Here is a 17,484-nt window from a genome sequence, read left to right on the forward strand (position 1 = left end):
ACCAGTAATAATAGAAGAAGTCAGAAAAGCTTTGGAGAGCATGCAAAGAGGCAAAGCTGCTGGTGAGGATCAAGTAACATCAGATCTGCTGAAAGATGGAGACAGATTGTGTTAGAAAAACTAGCCACCCTGTTTACGAGGTGTCTCCTGACGGGAAGAGTACCAGAGTCTTGGAAGAACGCTAACACCATCCTAATACATAAGAAAGGAGATGACAAGGACTTGAAGAATTACAGGCCGATTAGCTTGCTCTCTGTAGTATACAAGCTATTTACAAAAGTGATTGTTAACAGAGTAAAGAAAACATTAGAATTCAATCAACCAAAGGAACAAGCAGGATTTCGAACAGGCTACTCAACAATCGACCACATTCATACTATCAATCAGGTAATAGAGAAATGCTCAGAATATAACCAACCACTATACATAGCCTTTATAGATTACGAGAAGGCGTTTGATTCAGTAGAAATATCAGCCGTCATGCAGACACTGCGGAATCAGGGCGTCGATGAAGTATATATAAACATCCTGGAAGAAATCTACGGGGGATCAACTGCTACCATAGTGCTTCATAAAGAAAGCAACAGAATAGCAATCAAGAAGGGTGTAAGGCAGGGGGACACAATCTCCCCAATGCTATTGACCGCGTGCTTACAGGAGGTTTTCAGATGCCTAGAATGGGAACAGTTAGGGATAAGAGTTAATGGAGAGTACCTTAGTAACCTGCTCTTCGCCGATGACATTGCATTGCTGATTAACTCAGGGGACGAATTGCAACTCATGATTACGGAGTTAGACAAAGAAAGCAGAAAGGTACGTGGGTCTTAAGTTAATCTGCAGAAAACTAAAGTGATGTACAACAACCTCGGAAGAGAGCAGCGCTTCGAGATAGGTAATAGTGCACTTCAAGATGTAAAAGACTATGTCTACTTAGGGCAGGTGATAACTGCGGAGCCGAACCACGAGATTGAAGTAACTAGAAGAATAAGAATGGGGTGGAGCACATTCGGCAAGCACTCTCAAATTATGACAGGTAGATTGCCACCATCCCTCAAGAGGAAGGTATATAACAGCTGTATCTTGCCGGTACTTAGCTACGGAGCAGAAACCTGGAGACTTACAAAGAGGGTTCAGCTTAAATTGAGGACGACGCAGCGAGCAATGGAAAGAAAAATGGTAGGTGTAACATTAAGAGACAAGAAGAGAGCAGAGTGGATTAGGCGACAAACAGGGGTTAAGGATATCATAGTTAAATCAAGAAGAAGAAATGGACATGGGCCGGGCATGTAGCGCGTAGACAGGATAACCGCTGGTCGTTAAGGTTAACTAACTGGATTCCCAGAGAAGGCAAGCGGGTTAGGGGGAGACAGAAGGTTAGGTGGGCAGATGAGATTAAGAAGTTTGCGGGTATAAATTGGCAGCAGCAAGCACAGGACCGGGTTAACTGGCGGAACATGGGAGAGGCCTTTGTCCTGCAGTGGACGTAGTCAGGCTGATGATGATGATGATGATGATGATGATGATGATGATTCAAATGCGCATTTGGAAGTGCGTTCCCATACGAATGCTAATGCAAGTCAGGTGCACGTGCGTATAAACAGACGTTTACAACAATAATCAAAACACAAGAACTATTGTTTTTTTTACTACACAAATGGCATCCGTGCATTACGATCCGCTTCGTCCTTATTATCTCATGCTTTCTGTGCAGTCACGCTGAGGCGAAGACTGATCGGACCCCACGTTACTAAATCTTCATGTTCAATCTAAATCGTTATTTTGATTGAACTTATTATTTGAATCATTATTTTAATGAAACCTATTAATTGAATTATTATTTTGAATTAACAAAAAATATACGCCCGAACAGGGACTCGAACCCTGGACCGTTAGGTTAAAAGCCTAACGCTCTACCGACTGAGCTATCCGGGCGACGAGTAGGGTCTCCCAATAAACAGTTTTAAAAGCATACGGCCATGAACTAATGCATTTTTAAAGAATTTTTTTTTAAATAGCGGTGTTTCAGCTGAGATCTCAGATAATTATGAAAACATTGGTTTTTTACGAGATTATTGCATTAAAATGGGCATTTAGTGTTGTTTCACTAGATATGATGGATTGTCAAGCAACACTGAACTTAAACCGTAGCCACAGGACCGGCATGTGCGCTCCATGTGAGCGAGCTTGATGCGTTAATTTGCTTCTCATACTGTCCGATTGTTAAAACGTGTTACCGTGTACCCGTGTAAATAGAATGCGAACAACAGAGCCGTTACAGGGAAACGGCCGGCGACCTGCCGAGCCACCGGTCCCGTTTCGACAGCTTTTGCCCATGCAACTGAGAGACAAGGTCTCTGGGAAGAGCGGTCGCCAGAAGGGTGCGTTTCCCCGTTTCCTAACTCAAGTGCGAAAGCATGATAGCGTCAAACCATTTTACATTCGCGTTTTGTGCCCTGAATTCAAGTGCAATCGCTCCCATTCCGCCTGACCTCTGTTCATTGCGCTTGTCTGTCCTTGTTTAGTTAGCGCCGAAAGTTTTTCGTCCGGTATGGGCCTGTTATCGAACCGAGCCTTCACGGTAAAAAAATAGCATCGCTTCGAAACAAAGAGGTTCAAACAGCTTTGTGCATGACGACATACAGTACCATCTTCTTCTCCTAGCTCTTTGCTGCGATCAATACCCGCCTGTCTTCCGACCTTTTTTCTTTATTGTACCTCAATTAGTTTGAACTAGCAATAATCTGATAAACAAAAGTTAACAGGAACACCAATGCTTTGCGTTGCCCATCATGGAGTAGGCACGATTTCAGAAAATAACATCAAGTTATCAACTAAAAGTTCTTCCAACTGACATCTCTAATGGCCCCGATGGTTTGTGAAGTTTGTGTACTGTACCTAATTCCCGTCTATTTATTAAAGATGTTTCACGTTCTTCCTGAATATCATGCCACAGATAATTCACTGTTCTTGTTTTAAACATGGAATTGTTTCATGCGAAAATTTTTTGGTTCAATTGGTGTCTTTTTATGCTTTCTTTTTTCAGCTTGTGTCAGAAAGTAATGGAATTCGAATCTAGAGTATTTTAGGCAACAACACGTGTTACAATCTTTGTGATGAGAATGATTTGCATGTAAACTCATCTCAGCAATTCTGGTGTGTTGCTGTGGCACAGCAACACAACTTTCCGTAACTAATACACAGAGCTACATATCCTAGAATAGTTACCTATCTGTGATGGGATTATTTGAAATAAGTTTCGATAAAAAAGTATGTTGTGCTGACAAGAGCAGCGTTTTTCAAGACAGTGGCAAGGCTGCTTGCAGGTTAGAACAACACTTTATGGAAACATGGCAACAACAAGCACACACCCGCAAAACTAAACAAACCACATACAAACAAATGAGTATCTCATTAGCCTGGCGTCTTCTTGAAAAGTCAGTGGGCGAAGGCTCGCCCGTCGGTGAGTCGAACGCACAGGGCGACGAGTTGATGACCAACAAAAAATGGCTTCAAAGAGCCCGGCGCTAGCTTGTGAGGCTGACGAAACACTTGCAAAGGCGAAGCGGGGGATGTCAGCAGCCACGTTGAACCCATCGCAACAGCTCATGGACTGCATGCCAGAGCATCAACCCTAGGGTCCGTTAACCCGAATTCCTTGAATGCCCAACACTGTCTGCCCTCAACCTCCTCCCTTTTCTTTCTTTCTCAGACCTCACCACATTCGCAAATTGTTGCACATGCCCCAGTGTCGTAGTCATTGTCCTCCTCATAGCGCCTCACATCACCACATCACACTGTCTCGTCTCACATGTCTCACCTTTATGCACTCCATTAAAGCGAAAAGTATATAACCACTGCACAGTGCCAGTTAATAAACGTATGGGGCTGAAACATGCAGCATAACAATACCAGAGAAAAAAAAATTGAGGACCAAAAAGTGTGCAATGGAATATAAAATAATAGAAATCCTAAAAGATCATAGGACGGCGAAATGAGTTGGGGAACAAACAGCAGTTACAGATATCTTTGTTAAGATCAAGCAAAAGAAACCCTGGACTGGCCATGTAATGTGTAGAACTGATAACCAATGGGCTGTAAGAGCAATGGAATGGTTATCAAGGGATGAGAATTACAGTCAATGAAGGCCAAGAGTTGGCTGGAGTAATGAAATTAAGAAGTTAGCAGGGTTATAATGAAATCAGCTGGCACAAGATTGGGTAAACTGGCAATCATTGGAGTCGGCCTTCGTCCTGGAGTGGACCAAAACAGGTTGAGAATGATGATAACGATGTACTTGCCATTTCAATTTATAGTAAGCACTTAATTGTGTCTCCATTCTTCATGTTTTTTTGTTCCTTCAAAGTTATTCACCATGCTGTGGTTTTTAACTCGTCTATCGTGGCACTCCACACTATGTTACTCTGTGATGTATGGCACTCCTTAATATATTTAAGTTCTGTGTGATTGGGCACCAGATTCAATGCTGTCATGTCCCATGTAAAGCAAATGCATCAGATTACGTGAATTCTTTTGTTGCTTAACAAACCCTAAGACACTCTGCACGTTATTTTGTTTCGAAGTATGTGTGACGGACATTTCTTGCAAATTCCTATTATTCCTATTAGACCTGGCTTAAAAATTCGGCTAAAAATTCGGCTGTTCAGACATCCATATAAATTTTTATTTTACCTATTCTCAGTATGATAACCAATTGAAAGAAATGTAAGAAACAGAGAACATTGAAGGGCCGCACTTGCTTGCCAGTCATGCAACACAGTGCCAATAAGATGACCGTCCATGTGCGTATGACTCATGCTGCTATGTTTACTTAGTTTAAATGCTCATTATGTGAAAACACCGATCACTGTTTCCGTTCTGTCAATTGGCTAATTTCTTTCAGCTCCTGAGAAAAGTTACAGATTTGCCATGTGCTTGGCATACTGCACAACTTGAAGCGAAAAGGACATTAAATGAAAAATTACCATATACAAAACCAGGTTAACTTATGAGTGCTGTCACTTGCAGAGTAAGACCTCGAGTGTTTCAATGCACATTTAATGTAATAGCATTGTAGAACATGTTGAAGGTAAAGTTTTGTGTGCCAAACATGCTTTTTGTGTTCCGAACAGTTTTCAAACAGCCATAGATTTTCATTTTTCTAAACCAGGACGAAACCAAGTGGAGTGTTGAACTTGAACCGAGTTTGTCTTTCCACTGCTTGTAAAGTCTTTTTTTTTATGCCCTAATTATATATCCCATCTTTTCATATTGCCAGCTACTGTACTATTTAGGGTGACTAGCATCTGTATGGCATCAGTCATATTTAAAGCAGCACAAAGCACAAAGTAAATACCACAAATTCTGCAGTCTTCTTTGTCTTCAAGAAGCGTACAGGGGGGGTCTAGTTGGTAAGACATAAAAAACATGAAACTATGCCTACACACAGGACACAAGAAGAAATGTGGACAATACCAGCATCTTGCACTTTCATTTTTCGTACCATTTTAAATATGAACCTTAACTAACTCGTCCATTCTTACACTCCGTTGTCGTTAGCCTTATATTTCGTGTGAAGCTTTTACCTTATGGTCAACTTTATATTGGCACTTGTCCTGTTTCTGGCTCACTAGCACTTCCCAATCGAATGAAAAGCCATTGTTTTGTTTATTCAGCACCTCTAAGCAAGCGAGCTAGTACTTATGTCTAATGGATGTGCCTGAACTGTCTGCAAAGCCTTTTGGCTGCAGATTTGTATCATGTTTGTTTGTCATGATCTAAACGAGACGAGTAATGCTAAAGCCACAGTAGAGCCCCGCAGATGAACACTAGTGCCTGTTCACTAATTGTTGTTATTGTATGTAGCACCCTGCCGCGATGGTCTAGTGGCTAAGGTAACTCGGCTGCTGACCCGCAGATCACGGGATCAAATCGCAGCAGTGGCGGCTCCATTTTCAATGAAGGGAAATGCTGTAGGCCCATGTGCTCAAATTTGGGTGCACGTTAAAGAACCCCAGGTGGTCGAAATTTCCGGAGCCCTTCATTACGGCGTCTCCCATAGTCATATGGTGGTTTCCGGACATTGAACCCCACATAACCATCCGTCTTATTGCATATATAACCTGCTTAAGTGATCTCTGTGAGATACCTGTTCAAGATGCCATCTTGATACTGGAGAGATTTTTCTTAAAATTAAGATTAATAGGCAAACACCTAGAAACTTCCTGGACATATTGTGCACATTCAGTTGCGATGCAAATACACTATGTGGCCATTATAAAATATGGTGCATAATGCCTAGATTTCATTCTTTCCTCACCTTTTTATCTATTTATTTCATGCATAAAACTTCTCATATTATGGCTACCTGAGAAAAGAAAAATGATGGAACAGAAACTGCAATAGAAACTCTACTTTTTTCATTATATGGCTAGGTTCTATAGACTATTTCACGGAGGGGTTTCTGTGCTGCTATGTTGGGCTATTAACTTTTGTGTTTTGCATCTTTGACAAATAAACTAATAGTGTTTCGGTAGACGCATACACATAAAATTGGTTGAGTTAGTGCATACGATGTTTCATGGCCTAGAATTTCATGGACGTGAATTAGTAAATTCACGTCTCAATCTACATAAACGAGAAAACATCAACAGCCCAAGATGGTGGCGCCCACATGTCTTAGGCAAAATAGTCTATAGCTAGACCTTGTCACTAGAGAGGAATGCGCATAGCATTCATGCTTCAATCTTTCTACACTTACAGATGTTGCCTGTTTACCGGAGATGATGACCTTGTTCTCTTGCTTGGCTGAAAAAAACTATGATTCCAAGAATTGTTCTAAGGAAGCCACCGCTTTTCAAGGATGCTTCAACAAATTTTTGGTATGTAAATGTGTCTACCTGTGCAGTAGTAGCGGCTTACTCCTATATTTAGTTGTCAGCCATTGAGCTAATGTAAACGTTTCTTTGTTGTGGTCCTGTTCATTGTGCATTGCTTCACCAATTTTCTCAAGTATCCATGTGGAAGAGCCCCGCAGGGGCGTCTGTGCAAGCAGGCGTTTGGTGTGTAGCGACATCATGGACCCGAGCTAACGGGGGAGTTCCAACTCCCTCCCACGCCTAGCCGTGGGTGGCTCTGCCCGGTTCGGGGGAAAGGGGATCCTGGGGTTTGAGCCGACGCCGGGTGATTGGACCTTTAAGGCCCCCTGGCAGAGGCAACACACCCATTTGGCCCCAGCTTCACGTAGACGGCACCCCTGGGCTGACCCACTCAGGAGAAATCGGCAGTTGCCTTTTCCTATCTCTGTCTCCCTACATCTTCGCCTTTATCTCTTACTTTTTATCTGTCCTGTCATCATCTTTCTTCTATTACTTCCAACTTTCTTGCCGGCGAGGGTTAACCTTGTGTAGGTATCCAACCATGGGTAAATACATTAGGTTATAGCGGCGATGCATGGCTGACGTCTCCAACTGTTTGTGAATTAACCTTGCAGCGTCCCCTTGTTGGGCTCGGTGGTGGGTGGCCACCATTGCTGCTGAAATAAATACTCTCTGTATGGCAAATGCTTTTCCCCCTTTTCCTGATCGCTCCCTCAAAAGGTGGCGCACCGAAGAAGCAATCACCCTAACCAAACCAAAGCAGAGCTTTCCAAAGTATCATGCCATCCATAGTCAAAACGAAAACAAGAAAGTCAGAGCGATTTCACCGTTCCTAGTGTCCAAAACTCTTACGGAACAAATTGGCCCAGGGTACAAAATCACAAAGATGGGAAGTGGTGACCTCCTATTGGAGGTTCGAGACAAAACTCAACATGACAAACTATCCAGAATTGTATCATTTGGGGACACTCCTGTTTCAGTGGGCCCACACAGGTCTATGAACACTGTCCGTGGAGTAATTTCTGATGATGACCTTATTGATCTGAGCGAAAGCGAATTGTTAGAAAGATGGCAAAATGAAAACGTTGTGAAGGTACAGAGAATAATGATCAGGCGTGACAAGAAACAGACTCCTACAAAAAACATAATAATCACCTTTGGAACAAGCGACCTACCAGAATCAATAGAAACCGGCTATTGAAAGTTGCGTGTAAGACCCTACATCCCCAGTCCTCGTCGATGTTTCATGTGTTAACGTTTCGGGCCTGGATCGCAAAGTTGCAGAGGGCGCGCCACTTGCGCCAAGTGTGCATCCATGCAACACATATCCGACGACTGCACTTCAGAAGCAACTCATTGTTCGAACTGCGAATGAGATCACCCTCTATACACGATCATGCCCCACATGGAAAAAAGAAAAACAAATAGTAGAACTCAAATTCAATCTGTCATTCCAAGAGGCACATAAGCGTTTCGCACTTCACAACCCCTCTTATCCCTCCTACGCAGATGTGACGCGCCGGGGCGCCGCGCCACATCTTTCTGCACCCGCGATTGTCACACAGAGTGTGGCCGCGGTCGTGCCATGGGCACCCCCGGCTGGAGTAGCCTGTACTGCTCCACCACATGACAAACAGGGCCGGCAGACCCCCATGTCTGCTGAACCTCGGACCACTGCAAGCGCAGCTAGGTCCAAAAGTTCTGTGATAGTGCCTGCCCAGCAGGCACCATCTACCACCTCACAAGAGGTGATGGATACAAGTCCCACTCCTCCGGCGCCTGAGACACCGAAGGATAAGTGCAACTCCTTGGAGCGCGCCAAAAAAGAAAAACCTGGAATCACAGGGCCGCCAAAAGGCCCTGTAACCTAACGCAACACTTTGTACACATAGCACCGCACTACATTAAAATGACACAAATACTACAGTGGAACGTCAGAGGACTGTTGAGAAACCTCGACGATATGCAGGAACTTTTACGCAAACATACACCTAAGGTGCTGTGCGTACAAGAGACACACCTGAAACCTAAACACACCAACTTTTTACATCATTACGTTATCTTTCGGAAGGACCGGAATATTGCAATTGTGCCATCAGGTGGTGTTGCCATTATAGTCAATCAAGGGATTGCGTGCAAACACCTACCACTACAAACATCCCTTGAGGCGGTGGCTGTTCAAGCAGTTCTTTTGAATAAGCTCGTCACCATCTGCTCTCTCTACATACCTCCACAACACCATTTTGAAAAGCATGAATTCGAGTCCCTCATAGACGAACTTCCAGAACCTTATATTCTCCTTGTAGATTTCAATGCACATAGCAATCTATGGGGTGACTCTCGCTGCGATGCTCGAGGTCGCCTGATTGAACAGTTCCTTTTTTCTTCCGGTGCGTGCCTGCTGAATCGGAAAGAGCCAACATATTACAACATCGCTAACAATACGTACTCAACAATAGACCTCAGCATAACATCCCCATCACTGCTGCCTCTACTTAAATAGAAATTCATTAATAATCCATATGGTAGTGACCATTTTCCTATCGTCAGCACATCAATAACAAATACATGTCCTGCACAAGTTCCCAAATGGCTCACCGACAAAGCCGATTGGGAAAAGTTTCAAAAAATGACTTTATTATCTTGGACTGACATGGCGGCATTGAGCATAGAAGATGCTGTATGCTACTTTGCAGCTAGCTTTCTTGGTTGATGCAGCAACAAAATGTATTCCCCAAACATGTAGACCGTCAAGCAAACGACGAGTCTCGTGGGGGAATAATGAGTGCCGTGATGCTCGAAAAAAACAAAATAAGGCATGGAAGTTGCTTAGAGACTCGCCCACAGCCGAGAATCTTGTAAACTTTAAGAACGTCAAGTCGCAAGCAAGAAGGACGCGCCGACAGGCGAGAAGGGAAAGTTGGCACAAATTTTTATCAGGCATTAACTCATACACAGATGAGTCGAGAGTCTGGAGCATGGTTGGTAACGTGGCAGGACGAAAAGCAGATTCACTTCCTCTAGTGAACACACAAGGGGAGAGTTTGGAAGACCAGGCAAACACTCTTGGGGTGCACTTCGAACAGGTCTCCAGCTCAACACACTATAGCAAAGCGTTCCGACGATACAAAACCACAATAGAAAAACAGAGATTAGAGCGCAAGCCCACAACACATGAGGCATACAATGAACCTTTCTGTTTGACTGAACTACAAGCTTCACTTTCCTGCTGCAATAAATCTACCCCAGGCCCAGACCGTGTGGCATATGAAATGTTAAAAACACCTGCCCACTGAAACCCTGAAAGCTCTCCTTTCTCTGTATAATGCGATACGGTCATCCGGTGAGCTACCCTCAGCCTTGAAGGAAGCTATCGTTATCCCAATTCTAAAACAAGGCAAGGACCTGGCCTCAGTTTCCAACTACAGGCCAATAGCATTAACCAGCTGTCTCTGCAAGGTCTTTGAAAAAATGATTAACAGGCGCCTGATGCACTTCCTTGAAATTAATGGCCTACTTGACCCATACCAGTGTGGGTTTCGAGAGGCTAGGTCCACCACTGACCACCTTGTCCGTATCGAGGCAAAAATTCGCGACGCTTTTGTTCATAAGCAATTTTTTCTTTCTGTGTTCCTCGATATGGAAAGGGCATATGACACTACATGGCGCTTTTGCATATTGCGAGACCTGTCGCATTTAGGTGTGCGGGGTAGAATGCTGACAATAATCGAAAGCTACCTGTCCAACTGTACATTCCGTGTCCAAGTTGGCACTGTCTTATCTCGAGTATTTGTCTAAGAAACAGGAGTGCCACAAGGAGGTGTATTGAGCTGCACACTTTTCATAGTTAAAATGAATTCTTTGCACCCGTCTCTCCCACGAAATATTTTTTACTGCATATATGTTGATGATATACAGATTGGTTACAAATCGTGCAACATCTCAATGTGCCAACGTCAAGTTCAACTAGGGTTGAACAAGGTATCTCATTGGGCAAACGAGAATGGTTTTATACTTAACGTGCAAAAGAGCACTTGTGTCTTGTTCAGCCGAAAGAGGGGCCTCCATCCTGACCTCGACATTGACCTGCATGGTCAACCTCTGTCAGTGAAGGCCGAGCACATGTTTGTTGGTCTCATATTAGACACTAAACTAACCTTCATCCCACACACCAAGTATTTAAGGGACAGGTGCTTAAAAACAATGAACATTTTGAACATGTTGTCACGCACTACATGGGGTAGTGACACGAAATGTCTAATGAATTTATATAGAAGCCTCGTACGCACACACTTAGATTACGGTGCTATAATCTATCAGTCGGCAACACCATCAGCCTTGAAAATTGTCGACCTTGTCCATCATCTAGGCATTCGCCTCTCTACCGGTGCTTTCCGAACTAGCCCTGTGGAGAGCCTGTACGTGGTTTCGAATGAATGGTCGCTCCACCTACAAAGATGTTTCCTGTCCTTTTTGTACTTTTCAAAGGGGGACAAGAAACACCCTTCCCATTTCACAATTATTGATTTATCTTGTTCTGGCTTGTTCGAAAACCGTCCTTCGTTTAGGCAGCCCTACGCGCTTCGTGTAAGGGGCCTGGCCGAAGAAACGGGTGTGCCTCTTCTTGAACACAGTTTGATGGCTCCTGCAACATATCTCCCACCGTGGCAGTGGCAGCTTATATATAGACTGTGATGTCTCTTTTGTTGAAGTTACAAAGCACGCACCACTTGCGCACATACATACATACTTCCTAGAAGTACAACATAAATACACATGCCCTGAGTTCTTTACCGATGCGTCAAAGTCAAACACTTCTGTGTCATATGCAGTGGTAGGCCAATCCTTTTCCGAGGCCGGCGTTCTTCATCCTGATGCAAGCATTTTCACAGGAGAAGCTTACGCAATAGTGGCAGTCGTAAAACACATCAAACAGATAAAATTACAAAAGCCGGTAATATACACAGGTTCCCTAAGCGTAGTCAAAGCCCTGAAAACTCCTAAAAAACACAAGAACCCCGTGCTGGTGTCACTTTACTCACTTCTGTGCACAATGTACACATCAAAACAGCATGTTGTTGTCTGCTGGGCTCCAGGGCACCGTGAGATACAAGGGAACGTTTTGGCCGACAATCTGGCTGCTTCCACCAACCACACTACTTCCAATGCATCAATACCAATCCCTGCACTTGACTTAAAGCTTTTTTCTTAAACGAAAACTCAGGGGGTATTGGCAGAGCACGTGGGATAAACACACAGATAATAACCTCCATGATATTAAGCCTCAACTAGGTTATTGGCCGCCACTATCAAAATCATGACACACAGAAGTAATACTAACAAGGCTTAGAACTGGACATACACATTCTACACATTCATTTATTCTATCTACCGGCAATCCACCATATTGTGAGAGATGTGGAGAACCCTTTACGGTTCTCCACATTGTCGTCCAGTGCAATGAGCTAGATGCTCTAAGAAAAAAGCATTTTTTGCTGCCCTACCGACAGTAGCTCCCTCTACATCCTGGGATGCTCATCGGTAGGGATCCGCTTTTTAAACTGCAAACACTTTTTACGTTTCTAAAAGATGTGCATAGATTTAACCCGATATTTCGAGGTCATCCGTAGCACGACCTCTGTACCGTGGTCTTGGCTGCATCTTCATCATGGTTTTATCATCATGACATTTTGCCATTCCCTATCACTACACATATTTCGCGTCACTGTCATGATTTTATTACTTCCATGTTTTAACTGGCGTTAGCGCGAGGAATTTTAAGGCCCCTTTACAACCACTCATCATATCATTGTTCATATCTGTAGTCAATTAAAATGGCTATCTTTGGCCATCAATTGGCCCTTACGCCATTAAAAACTACTCATCATCATCATCGATGTTGAAGAGTTGAACATTGCTGGGCACTCCAGTTGATTTGCTATAATGTGAATTAATATGAGAGATCACATATTTGCAATTCATTGAAAAAGCCAGCACAAGCCAGTGAGCATGCCCTCTGCTGCTTGGAACAAACTTACGAATTCACCCCTGTTTACGAAATTTTCATCTCAAGCTTCTGTCTTCCTGTTTCTGCTTTTTTTTTTTTTTGTAATGGGTGAACAGTTTTAGACCACCCACTCATTACACACTTTGCATTGTGACGCCTGCTGTCATTTTACTTTATTACCACACTGTATCACATATGTTAATGTGTTTTCATGCCTGACTGAAGCCTATATCGGGTTGGTTTCAGACTGAGTTTCAAGCGGCAACGTTTCTCTGTAGTAGAGTATCGACTGCTATAGAGAGGGCCTGGGTTCAAGTCCCACTTGGTACTGGATTCTTTTTTCTTATTGGTAGTGGTTTCTTAATGGCGTGGTAGTGGTTGGGGACACTGGCGATAGTTAACAACTACACCACCAAAATCGGCCGTTGTTGTGATTTCGTAACAACTTTCACTATAAAAACTGCAAGGAAGATGGGTAGCACATGTGTACAGTGATTTAATCTAGACAAAATTTCAGGGCAAGTTGGGGGCTTAAAGTGATGATAGGTCGTTGAACAGGGATTGTTACTGGAGCCAATGATTCACAAAGGAAATTGTTTTCAGCAGGGCAGGAACTGCTTAATAATGGCAATGTCAGAATGTTGATGTGACAGCAATGCTGAAATAGTGATATACCTTGTATTGGGGGGGGGGGGGGGGGGGAATATTGTTGCACTTACATGACCGTTCTTTTAGGTTCATCCATCAAATAATAAATATATTACATATATGTTTTTAAAAATTCTGTTTAACTAAGAAGCTGAATATAATGGTCAACATAGCACATGAAAGTAAAAAAATAATAATATTCCTTTTTATTTTCTTACTCTGAAAGCTAGATTTATGCTCATCAAAACCATGCATTCTCTATTGTGGTCACAAGTATGAGCAAGATATTAGGAACGGTTTTTTACATTAGCATGTCAAAATTTTTCACACATCGAATGTAACAACTTAGTGCAAGAATTCGTACCATTTGTTGCCATATGTTAAGAGCATTTACAAAATTGGAAATCTTTATGATGGCATTCGATTTTTTCTATAGTTTATGACAGTAATCTTCCATTCACAGAAAGCAAAAGCAGTGCTGTGAATGTCACTTTAAAGGGCCCCTGAAACACTTTTTCAAGTAACCATGGAATGGACTCTCTACAAGAACTTATTGCCTCACGAATTCAACGCGGCAAAAATTTTAAGAATCGGTCCAGTATGAGTGGAGTTACAAAGATTTGTCGCACGCTGCAAATGCATTCTCTCATCTTTTGTCTCGACGAAAGCAATGGAAGCCGAGCAAGGAGGGATGGCAGGGAAAAAAAAAATATCTCACATGCATCTTGTGATCTTGAACACAGTTGCTTTTTTTTTTTTTTCGAATAAGCGGCTATTTCACTTCGATCGTGCATGCACGCATAGACAAGTCGCAGCCTCCTGCTGCGATCTTTGTAACAACCGAGCGAGCCATGTTCAAATCAGCCAATGGCTGCTAGATATCCTTGTATTAGTGATTTTTGAGCGTCTTCCATTATTTGACGAGAGAAAAAAAGAAATTTCTAGCTGACTTTGATAAGTTATTGTGAACTCCGGGCCATGTGCTGCACAATAATATTTAATCTGGTGTTTTCGGGAGCCCCTACTACCGATCGGCAGCATTTTCTGTTCATGCTCAAATAGTGTTGCATGGCTCCTTTAATTTAAAGTACTGCGATAGTTGCCTTTTTTTTTACATAATGAAAAAAGGGGGGTCAGTAGCCCAATACCATTACTGTAATTCTCTTTCAAAACTTCGTTATTCGTCACTAGCCTACAGGTAACCCTCCCATTGTTATCACCTTGTAGCACTGGAATCAAGTGAACTTAATTTTTTCTTTTTAATGCCCCTGGTCTGCACTAGTAATTCACACACAAGAAAGAAGTTTTGTCTGCCATAGTGGCTTAATGACTGTGGTGTTTGGTGCAACATCGTGGGTTAGATTCCCAAATGCAACAGACATATTTATATGGGTAAAATGCAAAGCTATAGATGCACTTTTATGTAGGTGTACATTAAAGGAGCACTGACATCAAATTTACTCATGTCAAGATTTTTGCGTCAACTAGTAGCTATTGACCCCCTAGTAGCAATTCGCGACCTAAAACGCATCTGAGTGACGAATGAATATCTGTAATATTGATTAATATATCCGCTATTTAACGTGGTTAAAAATGGGTCGAAAGGCGGCCAAATTGTAGTTCTGCCAGCGCTACCTTGCGGCCACGTCGAGGCCGCTGCACAGCTTATGCTGCTCCCACAAAAAATGGTGACATCATGCACACTAGCATTTCGTCTGCTAGGAGTGCACGTGCAGTCAGTACAGCTGTGTCTCTGATGATGTAGACTAGAGCCGCTCCATGTATTGTCTGCCGGCTAGGTTAAGTAGCGCCAACTCGTTCCCTTCTCCCTTTAGCCCCAGTCGTGAGAAGAGGTAGCTGGTATACTGCCAGTGAAACCCAACTGGTTCACCAACACAGGATTTACCCTGTAGCAGCACGGCGCAAAGTGAAGCGAACAAATGCTGCTGTTCTTCACAGGCGTCCAGTCTCACTATTCATTGGCACGTACAAAGTCAACCCACTGGTTGTGTTGAGGTTCATGCTTGGAAAGGCATGAAATGCCTCGCACTTTCCGCTTTCTTCGCGCCTCGGCGTGCAGGGCGGTTACCCAACATTCTGGCACGTATTGTCACTCTGAATGATCATTCTCACTTCGTGGAGCACACGTCAAATCAGTTGATGTGACATGATGAATCGCACGCACGCTTCAACTCAACAAGGAGAGCCATTAGTGAGAGCATGGCCGGGAGTCGGCTCCAAACACACTCAGATCGTTGACATCATTGTTAATAGCATGTCGTTACTCAGGATGGTACTTGTGGAATGTATCACACTGAACACGTAGCACTAGTGTTGATGTCGCAAGGCAGACTGTCTTACATTTTTTCTCCGTAGCTTTTCTACGCTGTTTGACATCGAACTAAAGTAACTTCCACGTAACAAGTGCCATTCAAATTCGGCCAAGAAGACCTATGCATACCAAGCAGTCAAATGATGGGCACATCTCGATCTCGAAATTTGATGTCAGTGCTCCTTTAAAGAACCCCAGGTTGTTAAAAGGTATTTCAGAATTTCATACTACAGCATGTGTCTTACTATTATTGTGGCTTTGGGGCCTGATCCCAAGGAGAGTGCGTGGAGAGGACCTGCCCCATTACCCTGTGCTGAATACACATTGTTCGAGCTTCAGAATAAATTGCTAGTTTTCTGTGGAATGGTAGTCATGCTGGACTTGCCATATCTTCCGTGTTGTCTTCATAAGTGACAGTTCGAAAAGTTGGAGCTTAGCAATACTATGTTACTACATGCGAACAGGAGAAGAGGTGAAGGAAGACACCACGATTCTTGCTTAACATACAGCTATTTTGGTACCTTCTGAATGGATTTTACTGTGTCATTCATTTGATTCTGCTTCTTTTGCACGCTACAGCAGCAGCTGTAGGAAATGGTTTTATTTAAAGTAAAGTCAAGCAATATGTGAACCGTTTGACTTTAAACCTAGTCTGGTGACTCACTAAGAGTCTGCACCTTCCGCATAAGTGTGATGTCATTTCTGCATTACAATGTGTCTTTTCCCACATTAGTGAGATGCATTAGCAAATTGTTTGTAGGTCTTTCTCTAAAGCATGTGAAAAGCGAGACACATTATGCGTTATTTTAAACTGTGCATCGACATTACGATGGTGTGCCTTTGTCCTAATTACATGCAGTGTTTGATGTAAGCTGTATGCACTTCTTACCTTGCAGAAACAAAATGCACAGTACAAGGCTACTGGCTCACTGGGAATTCTTACTCCAGGACTAAAGGCATCACAGATGACTTCACAGCAGGCTAATGCACTTCTCAAAAAGTATCCCATTGTAAATTTGTTAAAGAAAGTTCGGTAGTATATAAATGCTTGTAACTGTAGTTGGGAATAAAATGTCAGATCTGATGTATTCTTGCATCCTCTGCTCAGTGTCTAATTGGTGGACATATAGTATGTCAAAACAAATTTCACATTAATGTGTCAAAACAAATTTCACATTAATTGTCTAATTAAGTTGAGTAAGCCACAAAAATGCTTCATGAATTCATTTTATATATGCACAGAAATTGTACAGTCTGATATGCTGAATGTGATAATGTTGGAACTGTACATGCAGTAAAATGACTTCAAATGTTCCTAAATGTAAAAAATTTAATAACTGCACAGTGTGACAGTGCTTTTTGAAAGTATGTTCTGTATGCTTTAGTAGGCTGCTGAAGTTTACAGTTGGGCGGGTATCGCGCTGAGTTGGTGTTGGATGACTACATCGCTGTGACAGTGTCCCTGCCAGTGGCATATCCAGGGGTGGGGAGGGTGCCCCTCCCCCATAATATTTTATTTTCATCTGTGTACGTGTGTGTTGTGTGTGTGTGTGTGTGTGTGTGTGTGTGTGTGTGTGTGTACATATGTGTGGTTGAACCACCTCCTTACCCCCCAAAAAAGT

At 42.9% G+C, this 17,484-nt stretch overlaps 1 protein-coding gene and 1 non-coding gene across 2 annotated transcripts; one reads left to right on the plus strand and one right to left on the minus strand.

The window, feature by feature from the left end:
- Positions 1-1,859: 1,859 nt before the first annotated feature.
- TRNAK-UUU (transfer RNA lysine (anticodon UUU)) lies at positions 1,860-1,932 on the minus strand. The gene has a single exon. It is a non-coding gene; the product is annotated as a tRNA-Lys (tRNA).
- Positions 1,933-2,126: 194 nt separating this feature from the next.
- LOC119161506 (uncharacterized) lies at positions 2,127-16,958 on the plus strand. The gene is made up of 3 exons (XM_037414024.1): positions 2,127-2,378; positions 6,760-6,878; positions 16,759-16,958. Exons 1-3 carry the CDS (start codon positions 2,255-2,257, stop codon positions 16,897-16,899), a joined length of 384 nt encoding a protein of 127 aa, XP_037269921.1. The 5' UTR covers positions 2,127-2,254; the 3' UTR covers positions 16,900-16,958.
- Positions 16,959-17,484: the final 526 nt, after the last annotated feature.

The sequence above is a fragment of the Rhipicephalus microplus genome, chromosome X (genome assembly GCF_043290135.1).
Source record: "Rhipicephalus microplus isolate Deutch F79 chromosome X, USDA_Rmic, whole genome shotgun sequence".
NCBI classification, from domain to species: domain Eukaryota; kingdom Metazoa; phylum Arthropoda; class Arachnida; order Ixodida; family Ixodidae; genus Rhipicephalus; species Rhipicephalus microplus.

What these genes read in the sequence shown, in the direction of transcription:
- LOC119161506 (XM_037414024.1), top strand. Translation starts at nt 2,255, where the DNA reads ATGCGAACAACAGAGCCGTTACAGGGAAACGGCCGGCGACCTGCCGAG. An exon ending in GAAGAGCGGTCGCCAGAAGG is followed by an intron (nt 2,379 to 6,759) that starts GTGCGTTTCCCC and finishes CTACACTTACAG; the next exon opens with ATGTTGCCTGTTTACCGGAG. An exon ending in GATGCTTCAACAAATTTTTG is followed by an intron (nt 6,879 to 16,758) that starts GTATGTAAATGT and finishes CTTACCTTGCAG; the next exon opens with AAACAAAATGCACAGTACAA.